The sequence below is a fragment of the Mangifera indica genome, chromosome 7 (assembly GCF_011075055.1).
Source record: "Mangifera indica cultivar Alphonso chromosome 7, CATAS_Mindica_2.1, whole genome shotgun sequence".
Taxonomy (NCBI): domain Eukaryota; kingdom Viridiplantae; phylum Streptophyta; class Magnoliopsida; order Sapindales; family Anacardiaceae; genus Mangifera; species Mangifera indica.
Window position 1 is genome coordinate 1,574,272 of NC_058143.1, and position 25,486 is coordinate 1,599,757.

At 31.1% G+C, this 25,486-nt stretch overlaps 3 protein-coding genes across 4 annotated transcripts in view; all 3 read right to left on the bottom strand.

The window, feature by feature from the left end:
- Positions 1-4,398: 4,398 nt before the first annotated feature.
- On the bottom strand, positions 4,399-7,095 carry LOC123220666 (mitogen-activated protein kinase homolog D5-like). Its single transcript, XM_044643235.1, has 2 exons — positions 6,847-7,095; positions 4,399-5,243 (listed from the first exon to the last, which is right to left on the bottom strand). Exons 1-2 carry the CDS (start codon positions 7,071-7,073, stop codon positions 5,222-5,224), a joined length of 249 nt encoding a protein of 82 aa, XP_044499170.1. The 5' UTR covers positions 7,074-7,095; the 3' UTR covers positions 4,399-5,221.
- A 1,016-nt stretch (positions 7,096-8,111) lies between these two features.
- Positions 8,112-25,486, bottom strand: part of LOC123220615 (putative disease resistance protein RGA4) — a 93,906-nt gene continuing 76,531 nt past the window's right edge. The window contains exons 8-17 of one of the 2 annotated variants that reach the window (XM_044643083.1): positions 10,723-10,826; positions 10,542-10,615; positions 10,240-10,308; positions 10,066-10,149; positions 9,825-9,961; positions 9,625-9,749; positions 9,436-9,511; positions 9,107-9,346; positions 8,864-9,024; positions 8,112-8,554 (exon numbers count right to left, since the gene is read on the bottom strand). The gene's annotated coding sequence lies outside the window, so the exon portion shown is untranslated. The remainder of the gene's footprint in view (positions 8,555-8,863; positions 9,025-9,106; positions 9,347-9,435; positions 9,512-9,624; positions 9,750-9,824; positions 9,962-10,065; positions 10,150-10,239; positions 10,309-10,541; positions 10,616-10,722; positions 10,827-25,486) is intronic. The other variant, XM_044643082.1, reaches the window with a different exon arrangement.
- LOC123220842 (putative disease resistance protein At3g14460) lies at positions 13,690-14,580 on the bottom strand. The gene has a single exon (XM_044643435.1). The coding sequence runs from the start codon at positions 14,578-14,580 to the stop codon at positions 13,690-13,692; it is 891 nt and encodes a 296-aa protein (XP_044499370.1).

The following is a 25,486-nucleotide window of genomic DNA, read 5'->3' on the forward strand; positions in this document are numbered from 1 at the left end:
ATTTGAGTTTAAATTGACTCGACTAGAATCCAAAGTTAATTTTAAATCGAATTCAAACTTCTAATTATTGATTTTGAGTTAATCTCAAGTTGACTTATTTGGATTCAGTTTGATTTTGAGTTAGATTAAATTTGTTTTCATAAACAATTTGAGTTTAAATTGACTCGACTAGAATCCAAAGTTAATTTTAAATCGAATTCAAACTTCTAATTATTGATTTTGAGTTAATCTCAAGTTGACTTATTTGGATTCAGTTTGATTTTGAGTTAGATTTTTTTCAAGCTTGTCCTAAATCAAATCCAACTTTAGTTGTGGAATCAAACAAAATTTACAATAAACATTGGCGCACATAGAATTGTTCGACAATCATATGGGCAAAAAAAAAAAGTAAACAATTATATTAACCAATCACACATATTGAAGCACTTTATTCATAGAGCTCCAAAAGAATCTAACATGGTGGGAAAGACAGGTTTGATTATGTCTTTGACAATAGAGCCAAGTTCAAATATTGTTGTTGTGAAGAATCTTTACTTGTCTTATGATCTTTTCATAGGGAGCCGCATGAAGAAGTTTGAACATCCTGATTTCAATTTGTTCAAACCCGGCTCTATAAGTATAATTGGTTCAATGTATTTGGCTTTCTAATCATGTTAAGTAGATTACACAGAATGTTTTGCTTCGTGATATTTATGTTATACGAAAACCTAGGGAATTCGTAATGAAAACAAACAAACCATAAATAATATAAAAGAGAAAGAACACAAATAATTTACATGTGAACCTGGGAAAAATCACGAGCACATTGAAGTTTAATTGTAAGGAAAATACAAAGGATTGATGACACTCTTGAATATCAAGTGTAGAAACGGTAAAACCCTAACCACTCAATTAAGTCTCTCTCTTAAAGTTTAAAATATGCGAAGAGTACAAATTTATGCTCATGACAACACTGCCATTCTGGATGGAGCAATTGTTCCATTCAAAGTGTATCCAAATATGATTTGAAAGCAATTAGAGTGGAAACTATAGAAAAAGCATAACTGATTATGATGCACATTCTGAATTAAGCTTTCAATTTTCGTTGAACGACCAATGACAGTTAGTGGAACAACTTCGTTCTAACTTGCTATGACACCTAGAACACTTGTTCTAATATTGGAACTCTCGATTCTTCATCTAAAATGTCTATTTTTGAATTCAATTCATTATAACTAACAACATTGAACTTGCTGATATGTTGAAGTTGGCTTAGTTGCCTTGGAATTTGACCTATAAACAATTTATTTTTAGTGCAAACTCTTTTAGAAAAGTACATTGAGATATTGTTGATGTGAGCCGACTAAAAAATCTATTGTTTGAGAGGTCAAGTGTTCGAGAGAATTATTAAATTTGGGCAAACGTTATTTGGGACCTGAAATGTCTAAACTTTACCACGAATATTTATTTACTGATCCCACATCAAATATTGGGGAGCATCTCAACTAGTAGATTGTAGTCTGAAAGATTGGGCTTAATTGCTAAGCTTGATAACTTGAGCTTATAGCCCAACTAGGGGCTTTGTGATGGTGGAACATTGGCTTAAGTACTTGAATTAGATTCAGGATGGCATTTGATTGGCTAGACCATTCCAAGCTAGGAGACGAGCCTATATGATCATTGTCTAACTAGTAATTGCTCTTAAAACAAATAGTTAGTATCATAATTGGTAAGTTTTGGGTGTGGTATAACTAGTTCACTTCGAATTCAACCATATTTTTGACTGTCTATGTAGTGAGCAAGGATTCAAATTTTTATCTTTGACTAGAAGCACATTTGAAATGAAGCTTAGCTTAGATTGAAGTCATGATGTCTAATTTAAATTCATTTGCGTTAATATACAATATCATTAGAATGTGACCAATAAAATGAATAGTTTTATCAAATGAGTGAATATTATGACCAGTAAGATAAACATTATTGAAAAAGCAAATCGAGTTATCAAATTTGAATTTAAACTCGAACGCAATCCCTACAACCTTAAACTTATAAATAAAAGTTAATACTTATTCAATTTTAAAATGATTTATTATTTAGAAATTTTAAATAAAATTATATTGAGAAAAAGTTTCCATTGAAATAAACATTTCAATAACTTCAATTATTAAACGTGTAATTTATATTTGACTTTAACATTTATTTTTAATTTAAAATAATTTAATTATATAATAATTGTACATCATTGATGAATATCTATAATTTTTTTTATTATATGATAATGTTATAATACAATTACTTATATACCCTCCATCTCTTACATTTAATAATGAATTCATAATTTAAATATTGGTGACATCAACACTTTCCCTCTTGGGTAGCGCCGCCGCATGTGCTTAGCTTAAGGAAACTAAACCGTAAGATGAAAGATGATAAAGTGTGTATGGGTGCAGAGAATGTAATATAGGGAAAAGGGCGGAAGATAGTTGTTGACATATGAGGGATATTATAACCAGGAAATGCCACGTGGTCACTCAGACGGTGGGGGCCGCCATAGTGTTGTTTAACAACTGCTCGTGGCCTTGGGTCCCGTTCAATTAAATGCCACACCGCATCGGCTCCACTTTTTCATGTTTTTTTAAAGGCTGAATGACTTATTTTCACCCAAGGTTTTTGAATTCCAAATTGATACCCATAATTATTGAAAATTCATTTACTTATAAATTATCAAAATTATAAAAATCATATATTTTCAAAAGTAAAATCTTCAATTAATCATTAATATATAAAAAATAATAAAATTTTCTCATAGCTTCCCTTATTAACTTAAAAAATTGTGTTTTTTCCTTTAGGGTTTCAATTTTTCAAGGTGATTTACATAAAATAGTGTTATATACACAGTTTTATACATAAATAATAAACTGTTATAATGTAATTTAATAATTTTAAATTAGATTAAAATAATATACAATTATATGATGATATATCATTATTTATGTATACAATTATGTATATTATTTGTACATGGTATGGTTTCATCTTGATGAATGACATCGTCTTCTCCCCTCAATGTAAGTTTGCAATGGTTGTATGGATTAAAATGTTATTAAAAATGCCATCAGTATAAAGTTGTTACATAGTCAAATATAAGGTATGAAATTGTTATCATCTCATCAGAGAAGGCAAAGGCAGTTTTAATAAAGATTGTTGCTTGCTAGGTCATGGAGATCATTAAATATCTGGAAAATTTTGTTTAACTATTTTATAATTTAAAAAATAAAATGGTTTTTTAAATGCTTGGACACGAAAAGAAGAAAAAAAACACCGATTAATTTTAAAAGGGTATTAAAATTGCATTAATTTGTCTTATTAATAAAAAAATAATACAATACTACAATCGAAATTATGGTATGAAAGTGCAACTAAATATATAAACAGTTTTTTTCTAATTTATCCATACAAATTAATCTAGTAATATATGAATAGATAAACTGATTGTTAACTATTTTTCTTATTTTAAAATCATTCAATCACATGTTATTACGTTAATTTGTATGAATAAATTATGTAACAATATCATAAATTATAAAATCAAGGGTATAATTATAATTATATAAACATGCTATGTTAAACCAATTCTAAAAAGAACAATACGAATTACATAATCATAATATATCACTCTATAATTATATATTGTTTTATTTTTAATTCAAAATTATCAATTTAATGTTATTCTTATTTTAAACACCTATAGTTCAGTCTATGCATAAGGGACACCAAAATTGAATGGAATATTACAAAATAGTATGGTTAATTCTATTAACCCCCAAAATTATAAATAATAACTTTAATACCACTCACCATTTGCCCGTAAAATATAACTAAACTGAAAGAGTGAGTACAAAACATCAAAACAAAGAAGAAAATGGAGAAAAAAGATCATTTGAAGTCTATTTTAGCTTTAATTGTAGTTATTGGTTTGATCATCAACTTTGTTTTGTCCGCCGAAAAGTAGTTAAAGTTCTTAAATATGGTGAAAGGACATGAATACACCTGAGTCTACTTAAGAGAAGTGCTTTTTGTGGCCATTTTTCATATATCAAGAAGCATTAGACACATAAGAGAAAACTAAACCTCATCCTTGAAAATCTGCAGATTTCCTTTTGCCTTTTATTCCTTAATCAAATATTATTGTGTACTTCAAATTGTTTCTTTTGATAGGGGGACAAATAAGACAGTTTGTTTGTGGGTTTGTTGATCAATCTAAATTTAGCCAATATGAGAGACCTTTTTCCAGAAAGGGCACCTCATGAAACAAAGGTTAAAGACAACGTATCAAGAAATAATTTATTGGTGTGGGTTCTTAATTGCTTCTTTCTTATATTAAAAGCCATTTATCAGCATGTCAATAAGATGTTGGCAGACACGTTAACCAACTTTTATAAATCTTCCTCATATGGCAGACATGTAGGAAATGGCACCCATGCTTAGTCCAAGTTCATTTGCATGAATTCCTCCAATAGTAAATACTGACTGGATTCCAGCTGCATTGACTCCCTTAATATCATGGTGAAGGGAATCACCCACAGCAATGGAGTTGCTAGTAGCAACAACGACCATGTCCATCACTGATTTATATGTTATCTTATGAAATATTAGAAAGGTGTAAAAGCAAAGTCAACTGCACATATACTGATGTTATACATAAAAAAATATGAGTGAACAATTTTACTAATTAGAATAAGACTAAGAGATCGAGTGACATTATCAAGTTTGTCCATCCATGTCACTTCACCTTCAAGCTTTTCATATTTTGACGCCAAAGTACCTAGAAGGATCGACAAAACTTAAATTTCAAAAGGTAGAACAACAAAATTCCAAAATCTGCAATTTAAATATAGAGAAATTCCAGGTTCTGTGCAGTAACCAGAATGTTAATGGAAACATCAGCAACAGGTATAAAAATGTAACAGTAGAGTGAAAGCTTCCAGCACAGAGTAGCTATTTTCCTTTCACAATGATGTGGCATACTAAAGAGAATGGAATTTACTGGGCATAACACGCAGAGCCCTAGGCTCAACAGCCACATAATCTGGATTGGCTACAATAATTGGAATTTTCTTAGCTGCACAAAGCTCCAATACTATTTCGAAATCCTCAAGACTAGCAGGATGTGCCTCTCCAGAAGCGAGCCCCAATGCTTTAGTACCATGGGCCAGAATAAAATCAGCTTCTTCTACATTCTCTATGACTTGAAAGCCGAGCCCCTACAGCAAGAAATGTTTGAGATTTTTAGGAGTATATCAAAATGACTATTACACGGTTATACAAAAAATCACAGAAAACATAATTCAGATATTTCGCTTATCTTGAATGGACAACGAAAAAAACAGGGGAGACCCAATTACTATGCGACAATGATAATTTTTTATGATAAATGAGTACAACACCTAAATAGGTTTAACACTCAAACTTTGAAGCACATTCTTAACAACCAAGTCGTGGCTTTACTTATTTCCTAAAGGGAGCGTTTTTATTTTGCCCTAAGGGGTGAGAGTTTCAAGCCCCTGATAATTGCCAATTTAAAGAAGCTGAAAATGGTTCATTATTTAAAAAAGATTTATGCTCCTCAGTTTCTTTATTTTCCGGTATCTTATATCAATCAAACAACGAAAGAGAGAATCCTAGGTAATTACAAGTTATAGGATTTAATTGAAGCGGCAAGAGAATTAGACTTCTATTCTCAAAAGATACCATGGCAAATCAACCTTCTCCCATGTTTCATAATAAAAGATATCTTATTCTACAAAAACCTCCTAACCACCAGTAATTTCATTCCATAAACTAACCCTTGAGTGCTTCTAACAAAGCTATAAGTCCAATCTCTTCTGCCTACACTGTATTTTTAAATACATAATTCCTGAAAATGCTTTCTCTCCATAACAGATCTCCATAATCACTTACCAACAAAATCCAACCAGTTAAATACTTTTCTCAAATTGATGGCTTATAGATATTCACCATATTCCTATACAATTAGCCATATGTACATATGATCGTGCAAATACTATCGTTTCATTTTTTATTAAAAAAAATTAACCACAAATATTATGAATTTCACATCTTGGGAAATCTTATTATCAAATGAACTTGCTATCTTCTTTATTGTTACATGCTCATTTGTCTCCGAATTCAACGCTGAACTAATAAACAGCCACTAGAAATTACTCAATACATTTCCCAACGAAAAGAAAAGAGAAAAGGAAACACTCCAAACAACCTCATTACATATAAAACTTAAATCCATAAAGAACCAGAAAACATACCATCCACAAACAGAACTACATGCACACTCACTCACTTAAAACAGCCTAACTTTCACCGAAAGATTTGCAATTCCAACTAGCAGCTCTCCTTTACCCACTCTACAAATTTAATCTTCATATTGCTCATTTCTCTTCAAAGAAATGGCTGCAAATTCCTATAAACAGATGTGTAACTTCCATTGAACTACCTGTTTCTAAAAGCTAATACACAAAAAAAAATCAGTTTTGATAATCTTTTACCTTTTAAAATAATCTCTTTCTTCTTCTTAGCTTATATTGAAGAAAATAGCCACACATTTAACTTATCTTCAACATTTAACAGCTCCAAATACCTTAATAAAAAATCTACAACCAACAACATAAAATATAAAATTTCACTACATAATAAAAACCCCACAACACAACCTTCACAAACCATCAAAATCCACATAAAACTCACATTCACAAATCAAAACACGTCGGAACAAAAAAAACCCAGGTGCTAAAAAAAGACTCTTTGACAACACTGAGACTGACTGAGACAAGTGAGTCAGTGAGACAGTACCAAACGATGCCGTATGTGCCCTTCCCGATGGGCAGAATAGGCGACCTATACTTTGCCGTCACTTCAAATATGTTGTCCTGAATATACCATCCCCCATGGCTCAACGTAGCCGGGATGTTCTCGATCCTCGCCGCCTGAGCAGCCGCCGGTGGCTGCTGAGGGTCCGATGGCGCCTCTGCCATCTCCGTGTCTGCCTGCTGGGCCGCAGCACCTCCTCCTCCCTCCATTTATGGCATCAAAATGAGTCTCTGCGTATTGGGTCCACAAGAAGGCAGGCATAAAGTTCCTCAGCCAGGTATCTTTGCATTTGGGTTATCAATTGTTAGGCGTACGATTCACTGCATGCTCTACCAAGGCTAAAACGAAAAAAATATGCTCTATATAAGTGCTGCAAAATTTGATATTTCTTGTCTTAACTTAGAGAAGGATGATCCAACCATGTGTCATATAATTTGTTAGATAAAACACCACTTATCATCTTTTCAACCACTCTCATTACTTACTCTTCTTCATTTTCAGTTGTTTCTCTAATACGATACAGTCAATGATACTGTAATTTTTTCTTTTCAGAAATTGATTGGTGCTCTTCTTGAGTGTTTTTTCTTTTGTTTGTTCCCAGTCGCTCATACTAACAGAGGTGCAAACCATATTCCAACTATCAATGTTGACAAATTCTTTTGGTTAATTCATATTATTTTGACATATGGTATCAGAGCTGGTACACATAGGTTATAAAACCTGTTTTTATTCCCAGTCACATATCTAGATGAAAGGATGAACATATAAAACAGTCACACCATTCAACAGCCTATATGTAACCGAGCAAGTGATGTTGAAAATATTCAATCTCAGTTCCTAAGTTGCCTTGAAAATATTCAATCTCAGTTCCTAAGTTGCTGTCCTGTGTTAGTGCCTATGCTTACAATTCCCTCAAGATGAGACACCAAATGCAAAACAATCAAGAGCAGGCGGGACAACTTGGGACAACAGACACATGGAAAGGCAGAGGAGTGGAGCAGATGACAATTTCACAGCAGCGAGGACCACCAAATTTGGAGAGGGAAAAGGGCAATCCACTGAAGGCTTGACTGTTATGAGGACAAAAGGAAAAGGGAAGGAGCCAAAAAGAATTCAAAGAAGAAAATTGTTGAGAAAAAAAATGAGGAAGAGTTCCAGCCTCTCTGAAACTGGAGGGATTAGTCTGTTTGTTTAAGTCTTTTGTGTATCTTGAATCTATGTTAATTCCAATGTAAAGAACAGCAAGATAGATCAATAGATCTTTTATTATAATTCTGGAAAATCTTTTCAGTATAAGCATCAATTTACAAATATTGTTATGATATTTGACTACATTTATCATTCCATACATAAATTCCAGATTTCTTGTTCCAGTATTATTCTAGTAACAAGACTGCAGCAGCAAGGAAGAGCCAACCCGGCAGCACATCTTCAGCAGCAAAAACATTACAATCTCCAACAAACATCCTGATACCACTAATCCAGCAGCAGTGAAGAGCAGCTTCAAGGCAGAACTCCAGGTCTGTAACACCCTACCATTGCATTTTTTGACATGGTGACATGATGAAGCCCCAAGTCTAGGAAGCAATGATCTAGAGGTTTGTGGCCTTAACCTTCTTGAGATTCTCTCCAGGTCACTAGCCGTTTGGTGTTAGTGAACTGAAATTTTCCAACCATGTGGCTAGATCACCTGCAAAACAAAGAAATAAAATATGAAATCAATAAAGCTGAAAGAATAAGTAAAAAATTTGATGCAATAGATAGGATTACAACTTACAATTTTATGAACAAGAAAATAATGAGCGAGTCAAGTCTTTTAATCTCATCCAATTTATTTAGAAAAATTCTTGTCATGTGTCCTATTAAAGCTACTTTGACTTCCCTTTTGTTTCTTTTCCAAACTATTAATTAACAAAGGTCAAATATTATATTAGAGGTGCAACCAGACAAACAAACATAAAATAACACAACTTTGAGAACATTAATATTAAGAAATTACTCAAAGTTTTGAGACTGTTCCGTTGATCTAGTAAGCATCTAAGGTTATCATATCCAACAAGTCTTCTCCAACAAAATATACAAGCAGACAACACCTCTTAATCTCCACAAGTTCAAGAGATAAGATTTTAGAGCTTTTTTTTTTTTTTGCACTCTTTGATCCTACTGAGAATACATAAGATTTGTCAACATTACAAGGATTTTAAATTTTACAAGAATTTTTATCTATTTATATTTGTCTTACCACTGTTAGAACTGATAACATGCTACTTTAGTAGATTTTCTTTCCCTACATTGCTACCTTGCCTGCTTCACATTCCTCTTATCATCACAATAAGTTTACAATGCCATGACAACACGATGAGGCCCACTTTGTGAAGCAATGATCTAGTGGTTTGTTCTTCAAAACTCCTCATTGCTTCTCCATTTCTGTAGTCATGTTGCTGTTAGTATACTTAACTTTTAAACCCTACAATCAAATCACCTACAAAACCAAGAAAAATAAAACAAAAAATTGACACAACTGTAGAAATACATGAAACAAAGTGATACAAAAATACAATTGCAACTTACAAATTTCTGAAGCGTTGTAATTTTTTTTAATTTCATCTATTTGTTTTAAGAGATTTCTTGCCCTATCTTCCCTTTTCTTATTTCAACAAGTTGTCAAGTAACAAGAGACAAATATCAATATCTGTATAGCAAATAGATAAACCAACAGAAAATAATGTGACTTTAAGAGTAATCATATTAAGAAATTACCTAAGGGATGAGAGACTGTTTAGTTGGTCTGGTAAGGACAGGAAATTATCAGATCTAGCATGCCTTTTGTAGTAAATTATATCAACAAAACACCTCTTAATCTCTAAAGTTTGTGAGATGTAATTCTACAAAAAAGACTTGAACTTGTCATTATTTCAAAGACGTACAAGAATTTGTTATCAAAGTTAGAAATATCTTACCACCATAGAACTGATTGCTCAAAAGCTACTGTACAAATGTCATAAGCTAAACTTCTAATTCATGTCTTTTATCCAAGGTCACATGTAACTCCGTTGAAGTTATGTGGATTTCATCTCGAAATTCTTTCAGTATTCACCTTGCATATTAAAACATTCAAATTAAAGAGACATGCTATTCTGGAATAAAAGTGCAATGATGGTGGGAAAATGTAAAAGGATCGAGAGAGAATATCTCACGTACTTCTTTGATGAATATTGACTGGTGGTGCTGCTTTAGCAGAATATATAGAGGTTCATCTCTTAATTTTTCTCACCATTTGGTGGACTCCATATGCAAATCAAAGAGTTGGGTACACAATAAGATGTGTGAAGCAGAAAAAACTTTTGATCTTGTTGAAAGTTTAAATATGCTTACATGAAGTCGGAGAATGAAAACTCTAAGCCCCCCAACAATTTCTGCAATGTTAATTTAAGTGTCGGAATCCTGCATAGTGTTGTTTGCATAGAGAAAGTAAATAATGATTCCTTAAATAAGCTATAAAAAGTAAACCATGGATTAACAATGATGGATTTCACAATATATCTTTGTCCAAAACAAAAACAATGAGATAACAATAAAAATACGATACACACAAACAGAAAAAATGCTGTTTGATTAACCGTTTGAACAGCTAGAAGATACAATCTTGGTATTGTAATTTCAGCAAGCAGACACACCAGTAAGTTCAGATCTGTGACATGCCAGGATTTAGGTTCTAACAGTTCTTGTATTAAGTTGGAGACAGTGGCACCTGAAGAAAAATGAATCAGAAGGAAAATAGTAGAACCCAGATTTGGAAGAGAAAGTAGCAAGGATCTTTAGCTTATGATTTTATCAAAAATTGCAGGTATTGCTTACTTTTGATTACCTTGGAACCACAAGAGTTGAGACAATCCATGAGATGACAAAGTACAGAAGTTTTGGAACAAAGGAACCACTTTCAATTATTTACTTGCTTCTTGCTGGGAAAAAAAAAAAAGATAAAATACTAAATTAAATTACATGTACTAAAATTTAAATTCAACCATAAATGAGATTGACACAAAACATTACAAGTACCTTATAAACCTCCAATCTGAGAATCTTGTTGGCAACTCAAAATTATGTTCTAATCAAATAATCTAATAAAAGTAAAAATAAAGTTAGTAAAGTTTAAACTTGAGGTAGAGGAGTTATTCTCAAAACAACAAAAAAATAGAAATAAAAATAATATAATGGTTTAGAAGTTTGAAGTACTGACATACCTAAAACCAAAGGAGATCAAGTTTTAAATCAATTGTTCAATTTGAGAATGAAGATAGCTCAACACGTGCCTCTACACATTCCTGCCCTTAATTGTATAAGCATAGAAATAGAAGCCAAAATTATGAAATTTGCATCAAATCTCTAAACTCATACAAATTAAACAATAATGTCATCTAATCTGTATTCAATGACCCTGTTAGAAATTGAAAGAATAAGTGTCTACATAAGAGGAAACAAAAATTCAAAAAGAATCTATCACATGCTTGCATAAGGTGAAAATTTACTAGTTGTTTTGCTTCAGCAAAATATATAGAAGTCAATTACCTGGTTTTGCTCTCATCAATTGGCAAACTCCATATATAAACCCAAGAGTAAGGTAGAAAATGTGTAATTAGATGTGCGAAACAGAAATGATTTGGGATCATTTTAAGCCTTTCTGGTGATTTCTGCAACAGTGAATCTAAGCATAGGAGTCCTGCATTGCGTTATTTACATTGAATAAGTAAACAATGATTCCTTAAATAAGCTATGAAAATCTATTAAATAAACTTGAGGCAAAGGAGTTATTATCAAAAAACAACTAAGTAGAAGTTAAATTTTAGGATGGTCCATATGTTAGAAGATGACAAACCTAAATTGAAAGAGATAAGCTTCAAATCAATTCAATGGAATATATTTCAACTTCTGCCTCTAAATGTTTCTTCCCTGAATTCAAAACTCACAAAAAGCTAAGCATAATATTATCTAAGCTGTTGTTGATAGATTCTCTTAGGAGTTGAAAAATGAAACAAGAACATGAAGAACTTACTAGTATTAATAAATCCAAAAATTGGAATATTCCTCATCTGCAAGTTTCTTCAGTTAACAACAAATTTATGAAATTAGAAAAGTTGGATTAGAATTAGAGATACAAGGTATTATGTTAAGTTGATTAAAGTTAAATAAATTACCTGGGGAAACTACAATTCGGAGATTCTTGTTGACCATCAGCTGCCAAAGTTCAAATGAGATTAATAACTTCTTAACTTCAAAATTAAAGAAAAATGTTGTATTACATAAAAATCTGGACAATAGTAGAGATCAAGAAATACCTTCGATTAATCAAATCCATGATAACTCCTTTGAATTGTAGATGACTTTTGCATCTATTTCAACATAAGGAATTTGAGCAATCTTTGAGGAATATTTTCCCGTAACACTTTTCCATCGTTTTATAAGCAGTGGACAATATCTGATACTTAAAGACTGAAGTGAGGATTGCAGGGCTTGCAGGGATTTGAGTTTTGGGCATCTCATAATTGATAAATCTTTGAAGTTGCCAAGATCTGGAATGGATTTGACGTTTGGGCAATCTCTAATAAACAATCTTCCATGAGAGGTGTGGCTGCAGAGATGTGGAATTGATATAAGACTTGCGCATTCCGCAATGATGACTTCTGTAAGAGAGGAGAGACTGCTCAGACTTGGAATTGATTTGATCCTTGGGCATTCCCAAATCTCGAAATTTGTAAGAGAGGTGAGTTCATTGAGAAATGGCATTGATTCGAGCTTAGGGCAGTCGCAAATGAACAACTCTATAAGAGAGGTGAGGCCGCTGAGACTTGGAATTGATTCAAACTGCGGGAGATGAGAGATCAGCAACTGTCTAAGGGAGGTGAGGCCGCTGAGATTTGGAATTAGTTCAAGCTGTGGGAGTTTCTCAATTTGCAACTTTTTTAGAGAGGTGAGGTTGGTGAGGTTTGAGATGGATTTAAGATGTGGGAGGTTTTTTATTTGCAACTCTTTTAGAGAGTTGAGGTTGTTCAGGTCCGAGATGGATTCAAGTTGTGGGAGTGAAATGATATCCAACCTTTCAAGAGCGGTGAGGTTGGTCAGGTCTGAGATGGATTTAAGCTGTGGGAGTAATTTAATTTGCAACTCTTTTAGAGAGGTGAGCATTCCCAGTCCCTTGTCATCTTCACATTCATTAATTAAGAGTTGTCTAAGGCTGGTGGGAACACCTTCTCTCACCGACAATTTTGGACAACATCTTATTACAATAGACTCAAGGCAAGGAAGATGATGTAGACCTAAAGGTAAGGATTCAAGATTTTCACAATCCTCTAAAGTAATATTTTTAAGACACGTGCTATTATCAAAGGACTCACCAATTGATTTTATCTCTTCACAACGATGGATGCAGATGGATTTAAGTGCCTTAGGGAGGTACTCATTTCTACTAGATGATAATGTTTCCAGCGCTTTGCAATGACGAACTTCTAGTTGGTTGAGTGTCTCAGGCAACGGACCATCTAATGATATGCATTGGAGAGAATCACAATGAAAAATCATTAAGTCTTCGAGAAGAGTAACATTTAAATCCTTCAAAAATTTCAGTTCTCCACAAGATAGAATGCTAAGCCTTTTTAGAGATAAAGGTAGGACATCATTACTAACAAATGTTAGACACCTACATAAATTAATCTTAAGTTCTATTAGAGATGAAGGCATCATGCCCTTTCCAATAGATCTTAGATTCTGACACTCACTAATCTCAAGAGAATTTATATTAGAAAAAAAATTGATGTTTTCCAAACTTTGTCATGATTTCATAATCTCTTCATTGCAAACAATCTGTAAAAGATCCACTTTTTGAGAACCTTTCTTTAATTTATCTTCAACCGCCGGAATATTTGCAAGATATCTAGAATCTAGCAACTTAAAATCAATTGAACCATCATTACATACCATTCCTTCACAATCATCAATTTCTAATTTGCAATGTATTGAATAATTTGAGAATGAGACCACCAACTTTGGACAATCCTTAATGACAAATCTTTCCAATGAAGAAAGACGATCAGGTACTTTTCTAGTAAGTTGGGGACATTTTTCAATAGAAAGCACACGCAGCTTAGGGAAAATTTCATTTCCTCTCCAACCGTCCCCATGCTCCCATTCTTTCAAATCCTCAAAATGAAGAAATTCTAATGACTTGAAAGGTGTTTGAAAATCTATTCTTTTTAGACTTGTCATCTCCTTAATGGTTAAGTCTTCAAGTGAGCTCAACATTTCAAGTGAAGGCAAAGACGTGCACCTCTCACATTCTTCTAATTTAAGAACCACCAAATTAGAGAGCCATGACAAATCTCCTAACCAAGATTGAAAACTTTCACCACCATAGCCTCGGATTGTGAGTTCTTTTAAATTGCTAGGAGGCTTTAGCTTGTCAAGTAGCTCCGTTTCTACATCTGCTTTTAGTGAGTTTTCTTCATATTCCCATTCTAGTAACAACACTTTTAGATTGTTCTTATTGCTTAGTATTTGCCCTCGTATTTGATTTGGATTTGTCACATTTTGTAATTTTGAAATGTAAAGCTCTTGAAGAAAATTTAAGCTCTTCAAATCTTCCAAATTATAACCTGTATCCTTGCCCACAATAAAATTAGACAATATTTGAAGATTTTTCAACTTATTCATTCCAAATGGCATCTCTTTTAATAAATTTTTACCACTTATATCAAAATGACATAGATTGGTCAAATATCTCATTTTAGAAGGTAACTTCAGGAGAGAAGAACAATCTTTTAATAACAAAGTTTGCAAGTTGAATAATTGACATGTTGACTCAGGCAAACTTTTTATGTTAGTATAAGAGAAGTTGAGATACCTTAGATGTATCATATCTCCAATTGAATCAGGTAAATAAACAATTCAATATCCTTCAAAAGATAATACTCTCAACATTTCAAACTTTGGCAATAAATCAAAAATAACTGTAGCACTAATATAACCTCTAAATCCATGTCTCACGTGCAAAAATGTTCTTAGACTTTTTGCTTTTTCCAAGGCCTTAAATTTATTCTTTCTAGTAAAATAATCAGGTTCATAAGTAAAATGACGCACCGTTTCTGGCAACTCAACAATATTTTGCTCAAATCTAAAACTGATTCTTTTAAAAACCCATCGAGCAAGATCATGAACAAGATCATGCATAACATATTTAGAACTATCACTACTCAATTGTTGGAAAAGCGACCATGAACATAATTTATGAAAACACTCACTTGCCTCATCTAGTTGCTTCTCAGATGGTTGAACAATGCCTTCTGCAATCCACAAAAGTGCAAGTTCCTTCACCTCAAATTCGTAATCCTCAGGAAATATTGCGCAATAGCCAAAACATCTTTTTAGATTCGAAGGAAGATATTGATAGCTTAGCTTTAATGCTGGGAGAATGTGATCACTTTCATTAAATGTACTCCATATTTTGCTATCTAATATTTTTTCCCAAGTGTCACTCGGCTTAGAGCGTAAAAGACAACCGAGGGTCTTTGCTGCCAGTGGTAGGCCTTTGCACCTTTTAACAACTCTTTCAAAAATTGAAATGGAAATTTGATCAGAATTAGCAGCTGCACCAGTCCCAAACGCATGCTCCTTAAACAAGGATTTACAAGCTTCGTCCGATAAAAGCTTCAATTGATAAGTATGAGAGCATCTTATTGTTTGTGCAACATCTGTATGGCGTGTTGTCACGATCATCGTGCTTCCAAGAGCACCAGCTGCAAAAGGAGACTTAAGCTTTTCCCATTCGATATACTCCACCTTCCATATATCGTCTAATACTATCAAGAATTTTTTTCCACTTACTGCCTCTTTCAGCTGAACTTGGACATCATTTAAATTATCTGGAACGGAGGACGAGAATTGCTGAAGAAGTTTCTTTGAGATTGTGAGAACGTCAAAGGTGGTTGAAACACACACCCACGCTTTTTTCTCAAACTTGATATCTTCCAACTCCTTGTGATTGTACGCTTCTCGAGCAATTGTTGTTTTGCCGATCCCTCCCACGCCGACAACTGCTATTAGTTGAAAGTTGGCAGCACTTTTCACCATTTTCAGTAATTCGACTTCATCTTCGTTTCTGCCATAAACTTGTCCGAGTGGGACGCTAGAAGTTTCCTCTGGTTTTGGCGGTGCAGCGACGTTAGTTGGTGGCAGTCCAGAACGCTTTTGATCTTCACGTTCAGCTGATCTTTGTTGGCGAAGTTTATCCAACCGGCTATTGATTTCTCTGATCTTGAACCCCATCTGGACAGCGAAGAAAGGAATAGGTAAAGAAGCAGGGAGGCAGCTAAATCCTTTGCTAGAGCTAGCCTGGTGTTGTGGCTTCATTTTGTGTCGCAAAGCTTCGTAGGCGAACTCATCTAGTAAGTCCTCAGCATCATAAGCCCACTGTTGAAGATTGTCAAACCAGTTCTTTTCGCTATCATCTGGCAGTTGCTTGTCTTCCATATTGCGAAGAAGGTTTCCAATGCGTGTCAACTTGTTCTCCAGCTCTTTGATCTCTGAATCTACCCCTCCAACAAGCTGCCGGGCAAAGTCTCGCACTTCATTGGAGCCCAATATCTTAAGCAACCCTTAACGAGTTCGGAGACGACAGGCTCAAGAACGACTTCCATGGTTCGATAGCTGGAAATAAGGAAAGATTTAAGATTGTAAGAAGAAGGGAAGAATGTGAGAAAGAAAGAGAAAGTTGTTAATTTTGTTTGTAAGAAGAGTGCTGAAAATAAAAGAATATTTTAGTCATAAAAATCAACTTTGGGATGTTTGATTGTGATGCCAACTGTGTCATATTGTTTTCTTTCTTTGTATCTTTCCTCAGCTCCTATATCATATTCTTCCTACGCCCCACGTGTCAAGCCCTCCACTAATGCATTTTGTCATTTCTTTTTGGCTATTTTATTCCCCTTTAGGCATTCTTAAATCAATTATTGAATTGATTGATTAATAAAATTTATTAATTTATTATTTTCAAGAAAATTATAATTAACCATTTATTTTCACTATGAATTTAAAATATTTTATTTATAATTTTTTAAATTTTAATAATGTTTCAACAACATAGCCGAAAATTACATTCTTTCTTTGAATTTATTTTCACAAAATATATTAGAATAAAACAAAATCTAACCAAATTTGTTTTTTATAATAAAAGATTTTTTAAGTTAAAAGTTTGAATTTTCTTTATTATTTATTCTTGTTAAAAAGTTTATTTGGTATTAATAAAACATTATTCTCGTTAAAAAATTTAAAATAAACAAAATATATTTAAAAAATAAAAGGTTTTATATCAATAAATATCATTTTGATTAAAATAATTTCAAATTGAGATATATAATAGAGAAATTATAAAAAAAACATAATTGATATCTAGAGGTTAGAATTGTTTTTGAATAACACATTACAAGTTTAGTCTTTTAATAGGTAACTTGAAAATTCAATCCTTTAAAAAGAAAACAACCAAGTGTGATTCGGCAAAAATTATCCTCATTAGCCAAAATTATCTCAATCATTATTTATGAACTAATACAAAAAATTCATATCATTAATTTTTAATGATGTTAGAGGTTAACCCAAATTTGTGCAATAGAACAGAAGTTTAGTCTCATTAATATAAAAATTAAAAAGAGTTATTTTTTTAATAAGAATAAAAAAACTACGATCCCTCCATTAAAAAAAATGAACTTACACAATTTTCTATTGAATGAGTCAAATTAATTACCTTGCTTTCAAAACAAAACAATCATAATTATATTTATTTGATACACTCAATAGAAAATATTAATAGTTTAGTTCCCTTTATCAGAAAATATAAAAAATTAATTTTCTTAATAAAAAAGCTTGAGAGTTCAGTTTTTCAATTAAAAAAAATCGATTCACTCAATCAAAAAACAAATCATACCTCTCATATTGTTATCCTTATTTTTACTGTATAAGTATTAACTTATGCTTAATAATTATTTTTATTTATTATTTAATGAGATAAAAATAAAATCTTGTACCTTCATTTTCTTGTGAGCACGAGGGTCAATGGAGATATAGATGGCCACCATTGATGACTACTTTTGTTTTTTGAAATTGTTTCTAAAATCGTTCTATAAAAATGGGACACTTTACCATAATAATAGCATATGCTTTGTGATTTTTTCTTTGGCCAAATGTCTATTTCCCACCCAAGGTTTGATGCAAATCTAATCTTTCACACATTAATTATTAAAAACCTAAACTCGTATATATAAATTATTAAAATTAATAAAAATAATTAATTTTAAAGGTAAATTATTATTTAACTAATAATATTTTTAACTAAATAATAATTTTATCGTTAATCTTAATAATAAATTTTAACAAATAAATAAATATTTGAATTTTTGTAAAATTAATGACTGAGAATTGTCTTTCCACTAAACCTTGGGTGGGAAAAGAAAGTCTTTTGGCCTTCATAAAAATCAACTTTGGGTTGTTTGATTGTGATGCCAAGGCCAACTCTATCATATTGTTTTCAGGTGTTAATTATAGCTCATGCCTTTAAAAATGAAAAATGAATAACAGAGAATCATTCTTCGAATTATTCTTCATATCTTTATATAGAACAAATTAAGAGACAGGGAATGATGATTGAGATGTCTCACCTATTCCCTTTACTCAACCCTTTAACCACTAATTAATATATATATTTTTTATTTTAATAATTATAATTATCCATTTGTTTTCCTCATAAATTGAAAATATTTTATTTTTAATTTTTAAAATTTTAATAATATTTCAATAACATGGTTTAAAATTATACTCTTTTATGTGCAAATATAGTTATTTCAATCCCCCAAAAGCCAAAAATTACACTCTTTCTTTGATTTTATTTTCACAAAATATATCTAGAATAAAATAAAATCCAATCAAAATATGTTGTTTTATTTTTTAAAATAAAAAATATTTTTAGTTAAAATTTTGAATTTTCTTTATTGTTTAGTCTTGTTAAAAAGTTTATTTAAGTATTAATAAAATATCATTCTCATTAAAAAATTTTAAATGAACAAGATACATTTAAAAAAAAAAGTCATTTTGATTAAAATAATTTCAAACTGAGATACATAATAGAAAAATTATAAGAAAAACATAATTGATATCTAGAGATTAGAATTGTTTCCTCAGCTCCTCCCAGATTCTTTGTACGCGCTATGTGATGTAGTCAAGTCTTCCATTATTGCATTTTATCTTCTTTTTTTGGCTATTTTTCTCTCCATCATGCATTCTTATATCAATTATTGAATTGATTGATCAATAAAATTTACTAAATTATTGTTTTCAAAAAACTTATAATTAATCATTTGTTTTCATTATGAATTCAAAATATTTTATTTATAATTTTTTAAATTTTAATAATATTTTAACAACGTGGCATGAAATTATAGTCGTTCTTCGAATTTATTTTCACAAAATATATTAGAATAAACAAAATCTAACCAAAATATGTTACTTATAATAAAAAAAAAATTAAGTTAAAAGTTTGAAATTTCTTTATTATTTAGTCTCCTTAAAAAGTTTATTTGGGTATTAATAAAATGTCATTCTCATTAAAAAATTTTAAATAAACAAAATACATTTAAAAAATAAAAGATTTTACATCAATAAACATCATTTTAATTAAAATAATTTCAAACAAAGACACATAATAGAGAAATTATAAAAAAGACATAATTGATATTTAGATGTTAGAATTGCTTTTTAATAACATATTACAAGTTTAGTCTCTTAATAGATAATTTGAAAATTCAATCCCCTTAAAAAGAAAACAACCCAGTTTGATTTGCCAAAAATTGTCCTCATTAGCCAAAATTATCTCACTCATTATTTATGAATTAATGCAAAAAATTCACATCATTAGCCCAAATTTATGCTATAAAAACAGAAATTTAGTCTCATCAAAATAAAAATAAAAGAGAGTTATTCATTTAATAAGAAAAAAACTTCAATCCCTTCATTAAAAAAAATGAACTTACACAATTTTCTATTGAATGAGTCAGATTAATTACCTTGCTTTCAAAACAAAACAATCATAATTATATTTATTTGATACACTCAATAGAAAATATTAATAGTTTAGTTCCCTTTATCAGAAAATATAAAAAATTAATTTTATTTGATTTTGTTAGCCAAATTATTAATGTGTTTTAAAAGTTTTCGTATGTAAATTTTTAGATTATTTATTAATAAAACAAAATATTATATTGTATGTTTTATTAATAATAGGTTAGGATAATTTAGTGAAAAAATTAAAATAATAAAAATATTTTGAAAAGTGAAAACAATTAAATAATTTTAGGTTAAATTAAATTGGGTCGAATCAATTTCAATATTAAATAGTTAGGTTAGGGTAAAAAATGTTGATATGATTTTAATTTAGATCAGATTAGAGTTGAAAGTTTCTAACACGGAATCCAAATTATTATGATATGAATACGATCTAATGACATGAATTACCAGATCTAGGCATAATGCTTACACTACCTTTGACCAATTTACAGTCATTATCTCAAAGACTAAATGCTACTTGCTTTATGACTTATAATCAACATCAATTTCTTGTTCAACTAATGCATTCAAATTCTGAAATTACGCAGCAATTTCTCTAGCTTTTATTTATTGTTCATCACCATTCTTGACTTGGGGTTGTCTTTACCCCATAATACAAGTCTTTGCAAGTAAACTCTTTGCCCATTTTTTATTTCTGCTCACAAAGTGACCCACCCTCTCAAGATGCTTTACAATATTATAAAATAAATTTTAAGAATAATGTTATAAATACACATTTTTAATATGCAATTTGAATATTCAAGTAATATGTCATTATATGATTAGGTATTACTTTATCTTTATTACAAAATCATTCAATCACATCATGACAAATCATCTATATATATAAATTATATATAAAAAATATATATATATAATTTTATTGAAATTTTAAACTATATATGTAAACTGCCACTATAATCTTAGCAAAATGGCATTAAACTATATTTCAATTTTGATAGTTTCTATACCATAACATATATGTCAATGGAAATTATTTACTTAATTTAACTACCATCATCAATCATGTTTAGAATCTTGGATAGATTCCACTTTTGATTTGCTTTTGAAGTTTGAGTTTGTATTTATTTAAGAAAACTTGTTAAAATAAAGTGTATATAATTCGATTCAAATCATAAAACTAGACTGAACAGTTTAAAAGTTAAGGTTTTGTTTGGTTTGCATTAAAAATTTTCTAAACCCTTTTTTTGAGTTTGGGTTACGATTTAGACGATTTTCAAACTGCACCAAACTATAAACCGTATTTTTTTACTTTATATATATATAACTATGTTTGATAATAGTTTCCAATAAACAGTTAAGTATACAATTTTTTTATATTTATTTTGTCATTTTTTCTCTTTCTCTATATATTTCATATTTTTTTATATGTTTACATTATATTTTAGAAAACTATAATTCAATTAATTTTATTAAATAATATATATATTTATAAATAAATGATTTAAAAAGTTCAAAACATAATAATTTAATCGTGTATCAAAAATATAATTTTTCATATCATATATCATATTATATAATACCCCTTTTGAAAATTCAACATAGTCAAATCTTTTGGAAGACCCAAATCATACCAAAATGACTAAATTACCCCGGCACACAGATGGGGTTGCTACAAGAGAAATGTGAGAAAGAAAGAGAAACTTGTTAATTTTGTTTTTAATAGTGCTCAAAATAAAAGGATATTTTAGCCAAAGCATAGATAAAGAAAGAAAAAGATCTTTCATAGAAATCAACTGTGTCATATTGTTGAATTTTCTCAAACAGCAGACGGGGCATTTGACGATGGTTCGGGCATGTTCAGCGGTGTATTTCAAAGAGCACAAGAATGCCATGCACTCTTCAGTTGAAATATCATAAACAAGGCCTACAGAGAGGCCCTTTTGCAGGTTGACGTGGCCCGAGCCATATGCCCATGGGTGTGGAAATCCACTGTCTGAAGCATCATGAAGAGGGGAGTTGGTATTGTCCATAGTACAGGCTGTAGTCATTAAAGCCGACTTGATGGCACTTGGGCTCCAATCTGGGTGGGCTGCTTTCAGCAATGGATAAAAAATTCAAGGTTTAGTATAAAACAAACCTGGTTGGGCTGCTACTCCACTATTGTGTGGGCAAGACGTAGACGTACCTAAATGTCCAAAGCAAATCAAGCTTCTTAATATAATTAATAAAAGGCATGAGCTCCTATCAGATTCTTTATACGCCCCATGTGATGTAGTCAAGTCCTACACTTTTTTGCCATTTGCCAATTTTTTTTTTACCAAATTACTATGTTCCACCCAAGGTTTAGTATAAAACCACTTTTCACCCGTTAACTAACAAAAATTCAAATATTTATCTTTCTGTTAAATTTCGTTGTTACTGTCGGAAGTAAAATTGTTATTTAAAAAATATTTTACAAACTAAAAATTTATTATATTTTTAGTCTCTAGGTTTAAAAACTAATAAAGTCTTTCCACCCAAAGTTTGAAAAACTTACATTTTCCCTAGGGTTTTTGTAGTCACTATAAGTGATCAAAGACAACGGTTTTCTCCCTCCCTCCCGACTTCTCTCTTAGTTGTTGTCCATTTTCAACAATTATTGACCGTCCTCTCTCTCACCGATCAACGCAAGACAAGACTGAGATCCAAGTCTCTTTATCACAAAATGTTTTGCTTTATGATTTTTATGTTATGCAGAAACCTAGGAAATTCGCAATGAGAGCAAACAAACCATAAATAATGTAAAAGAGAAACTCTCGATTCTTCATCTGGAATGTTTATTCATGAATTTGGGTCGTCATATCTAACAACACTAAACTTGCTGATACGTTGATGTTGGCTTAATTACAGTGAAATTTGACCCGTAAAACAGTTTCTTTTTAGTGCAAGCTCTTTTGGAAAAGTGCATTGAAATATTGTTGATGTAATTTGACCAAAACATCTATTGTTTGGGAGGTCAAGTGTTTGAGAGAATTATTATATTTGGACAAATATTATATGGGATTTGAAATGTCTAAACTTTACCAAGGATATGCATTTACAAATCCCACATCAAATATTAAGGAGCATCTCAACTAATATATTGTTGTCTGAAAAACTGGGCTTAATTGCTAAGTCTGGTAACATTAGCTTATAACCCAAGTGGGGGCTTTGCGATGGTGGAACATTGGCTTAGCCACTTGAATTGGGAGGATGACATATGACTAGCTAGCCCATTCCAAGCTAGGAGATAAGCTTATAGGATCATAGTCTAACCAGTAGTTGCTCTTAAAATAAATAGTTAGTATTATAATTGGTAAGTTTTGGGTGTGGTTTAACTTGTTTTGATTGCCTATTCAAATTTTTATCTTTGACTAGGTGCACATTCATATGAGCCTTAGCTCGGATTGAAGTCATGATGTCCAATTTGAATTCATTTGCGTTAATATATAATATCATTAGAGGGTAACCGATAAAATGGGTGAACATTATGGCAAAATAAGATGAACAATATTGAAGAAATGAGTCAAGTTATCAAAGTCGAACTCAATCTCGAAAGCAATCTCTAAGCTAATAAATAAGGGTTAATGCTTATTCAATTTTAAGATGATTTCTTATTTAGAAATTTTAAACAAAATTATATTGAGTAAAGGTTTGGATTGAAATAAGCTTTTCAACAACTTCAATTATTGAAGATAAATGTATACTTACTTTTACATTTATTTTTAATTTAAAATCATTTAATCATTTAATAATTATACATCAATCGATTAGTATTTGTAATTTTTTTATTATATGATAATTTTATAATATAATTACTTATATACCCTCAATCTCTTACATTTGATATTGAATTCATAATTTCTCTATCAAATTTTCTCGAGATCTGTTAATTATATCAGTAACCATAGGAGTAAATTTTAATAGCAATATATACCAAAAAGGGTTTAATGGGTGAGACTTGAGGACCCGAAGCCACCTGCTCCAACCGATCAAATTCCAAGCTTTGTTTTTTAAAGAAATACCAAGTCGGGGCCACCATTATGGGCGGTCGGATAAATAATAATCCTTTAAAGATAGAAGAATTTGTATAGTCAGATTTAAAATCCGACGTGGATGTAAGGAGATCCTACTGGGCAACCCATCCAGCTACTATCACACATAATTGAACAAAATCGGACGGTCCAAGATCATTTGACAAAGAAGTGGAGTCATAATCACTCAAATTGTGCCACGTGGAGATAGGCATGATTGAAGGCAGCAATACTGAGAGGGTGGGGGCCCTGATTGCATTGTTGTTTGACAATTGCTCGTGGCCTTGGATCTTGTTCAGTTAAATGCCACGCCCACACCAGTTCTCCACTTTTGCTTTGTTTTTTTTAAGGCCAAATGACATATCTCGACCCAAGGTTTATTGAACACCTAGTTGATATCCTTAACTATTGAAAACTTAAATTTTAGGGAAATTATTACAAATGGCCAAAATACCCCCTTATTAAGCAAAAAAGCCCAAAATCACTATTTTCAAGCAAAAATAGACAAATTCACTATTCTTAAGCAAAAATACCCATGACTTTTTTTAAAATATCAAAATTACCCTTCCTTTCATTTATATAAACCTTCTCACAAACTAGAAAGGGTTAAATGAAATTTTATTAAAATTAGGGGGTATTTTGTTATTAAACATTTTAAAAGCATTATAAATTTCTCAATGAAATTTTAGGAATAGATAATTGAGGGGTTAAAAAAATGTTATTAAAAATTGGGGGGTATTTTGAGATATCGACACGTATTTTTCAGATTTCGGAAGAATTTTTCGATTGTTGCCTTTCTAGGGTTTTTCAACTTTTAGAATTCAAATTTCAGTTCCGTTTTTTTGAATTTTTTCGTTTTACAATATATCGATTCGAATTTTTCAGATTTTCGAAGAATTTTTCAATTGTTATCATTCCAGGGTTTTTCAACTTTTAGAATTCGAATTTCAGTTCCGTTTTTTCGAATTTTTTCGTTTTACGATATATCAACTCGTATTTTTCAGATTTTCGAAGAATTTTTCGATTGTTGCCATTCTAGGGTTTTTCAACTTTTAGAATTCGAATTTCAGTTCTGTTTTTTCGAATTTTTTCGTTTTACGATATATCGATTCGTACTTTTCAGATTTTCAAAGAATTTTTCGATTGTTCCCATTCTAGGGTTTTTCAACTTTTAGAATTCGAATTTCAGTTCCGTTTTTTCGAATTTTATCGTTTTACGATATATCGACTCGAATTTTTCAGATTTTCGAAGAATTTTTCTATTGTTGCCATTCTAGGGTTTTTCAACTTTTAGAATTCGAATTTCAGTTCCGTTTTTTCGAATTTTATCGTTTTACGATATATCGACTCGTATTTTTCAGATTTCCGAAGAATTTTTCTATTGTTGCCATTCTAGGGTTTTTCAACTTTTAGAATTCGAATTTCAGTTCCGTTTTTTCGAATTTTATCGTTTTACGATATATTGA

Bases quoted from the DNA above. Each gene is read 5' to 3' on its own strand.
- LOC123220666 (XM_044643235.1), bottom strand. From the start codon at position 7,073: ATGGAGGGAGGAGGAGGTGCTGCGGCCCAGCAGGCAGACACGGAGATG. The intron at 5,244-6,846 runs GTACTGTCTCAC...TTCTTGCTGTAG, and splicing joins GGCACATACGGCATCGTTTG to GGGCTCGGCTTTCAAGTCAT.
- LOC123220842 (XM_044643435.1), bottom strand. From the start codon at position 14,580: ATGCCATTTGGAATGAATAAGTTGAAAAATCTTCAAATATTGTCTAAT.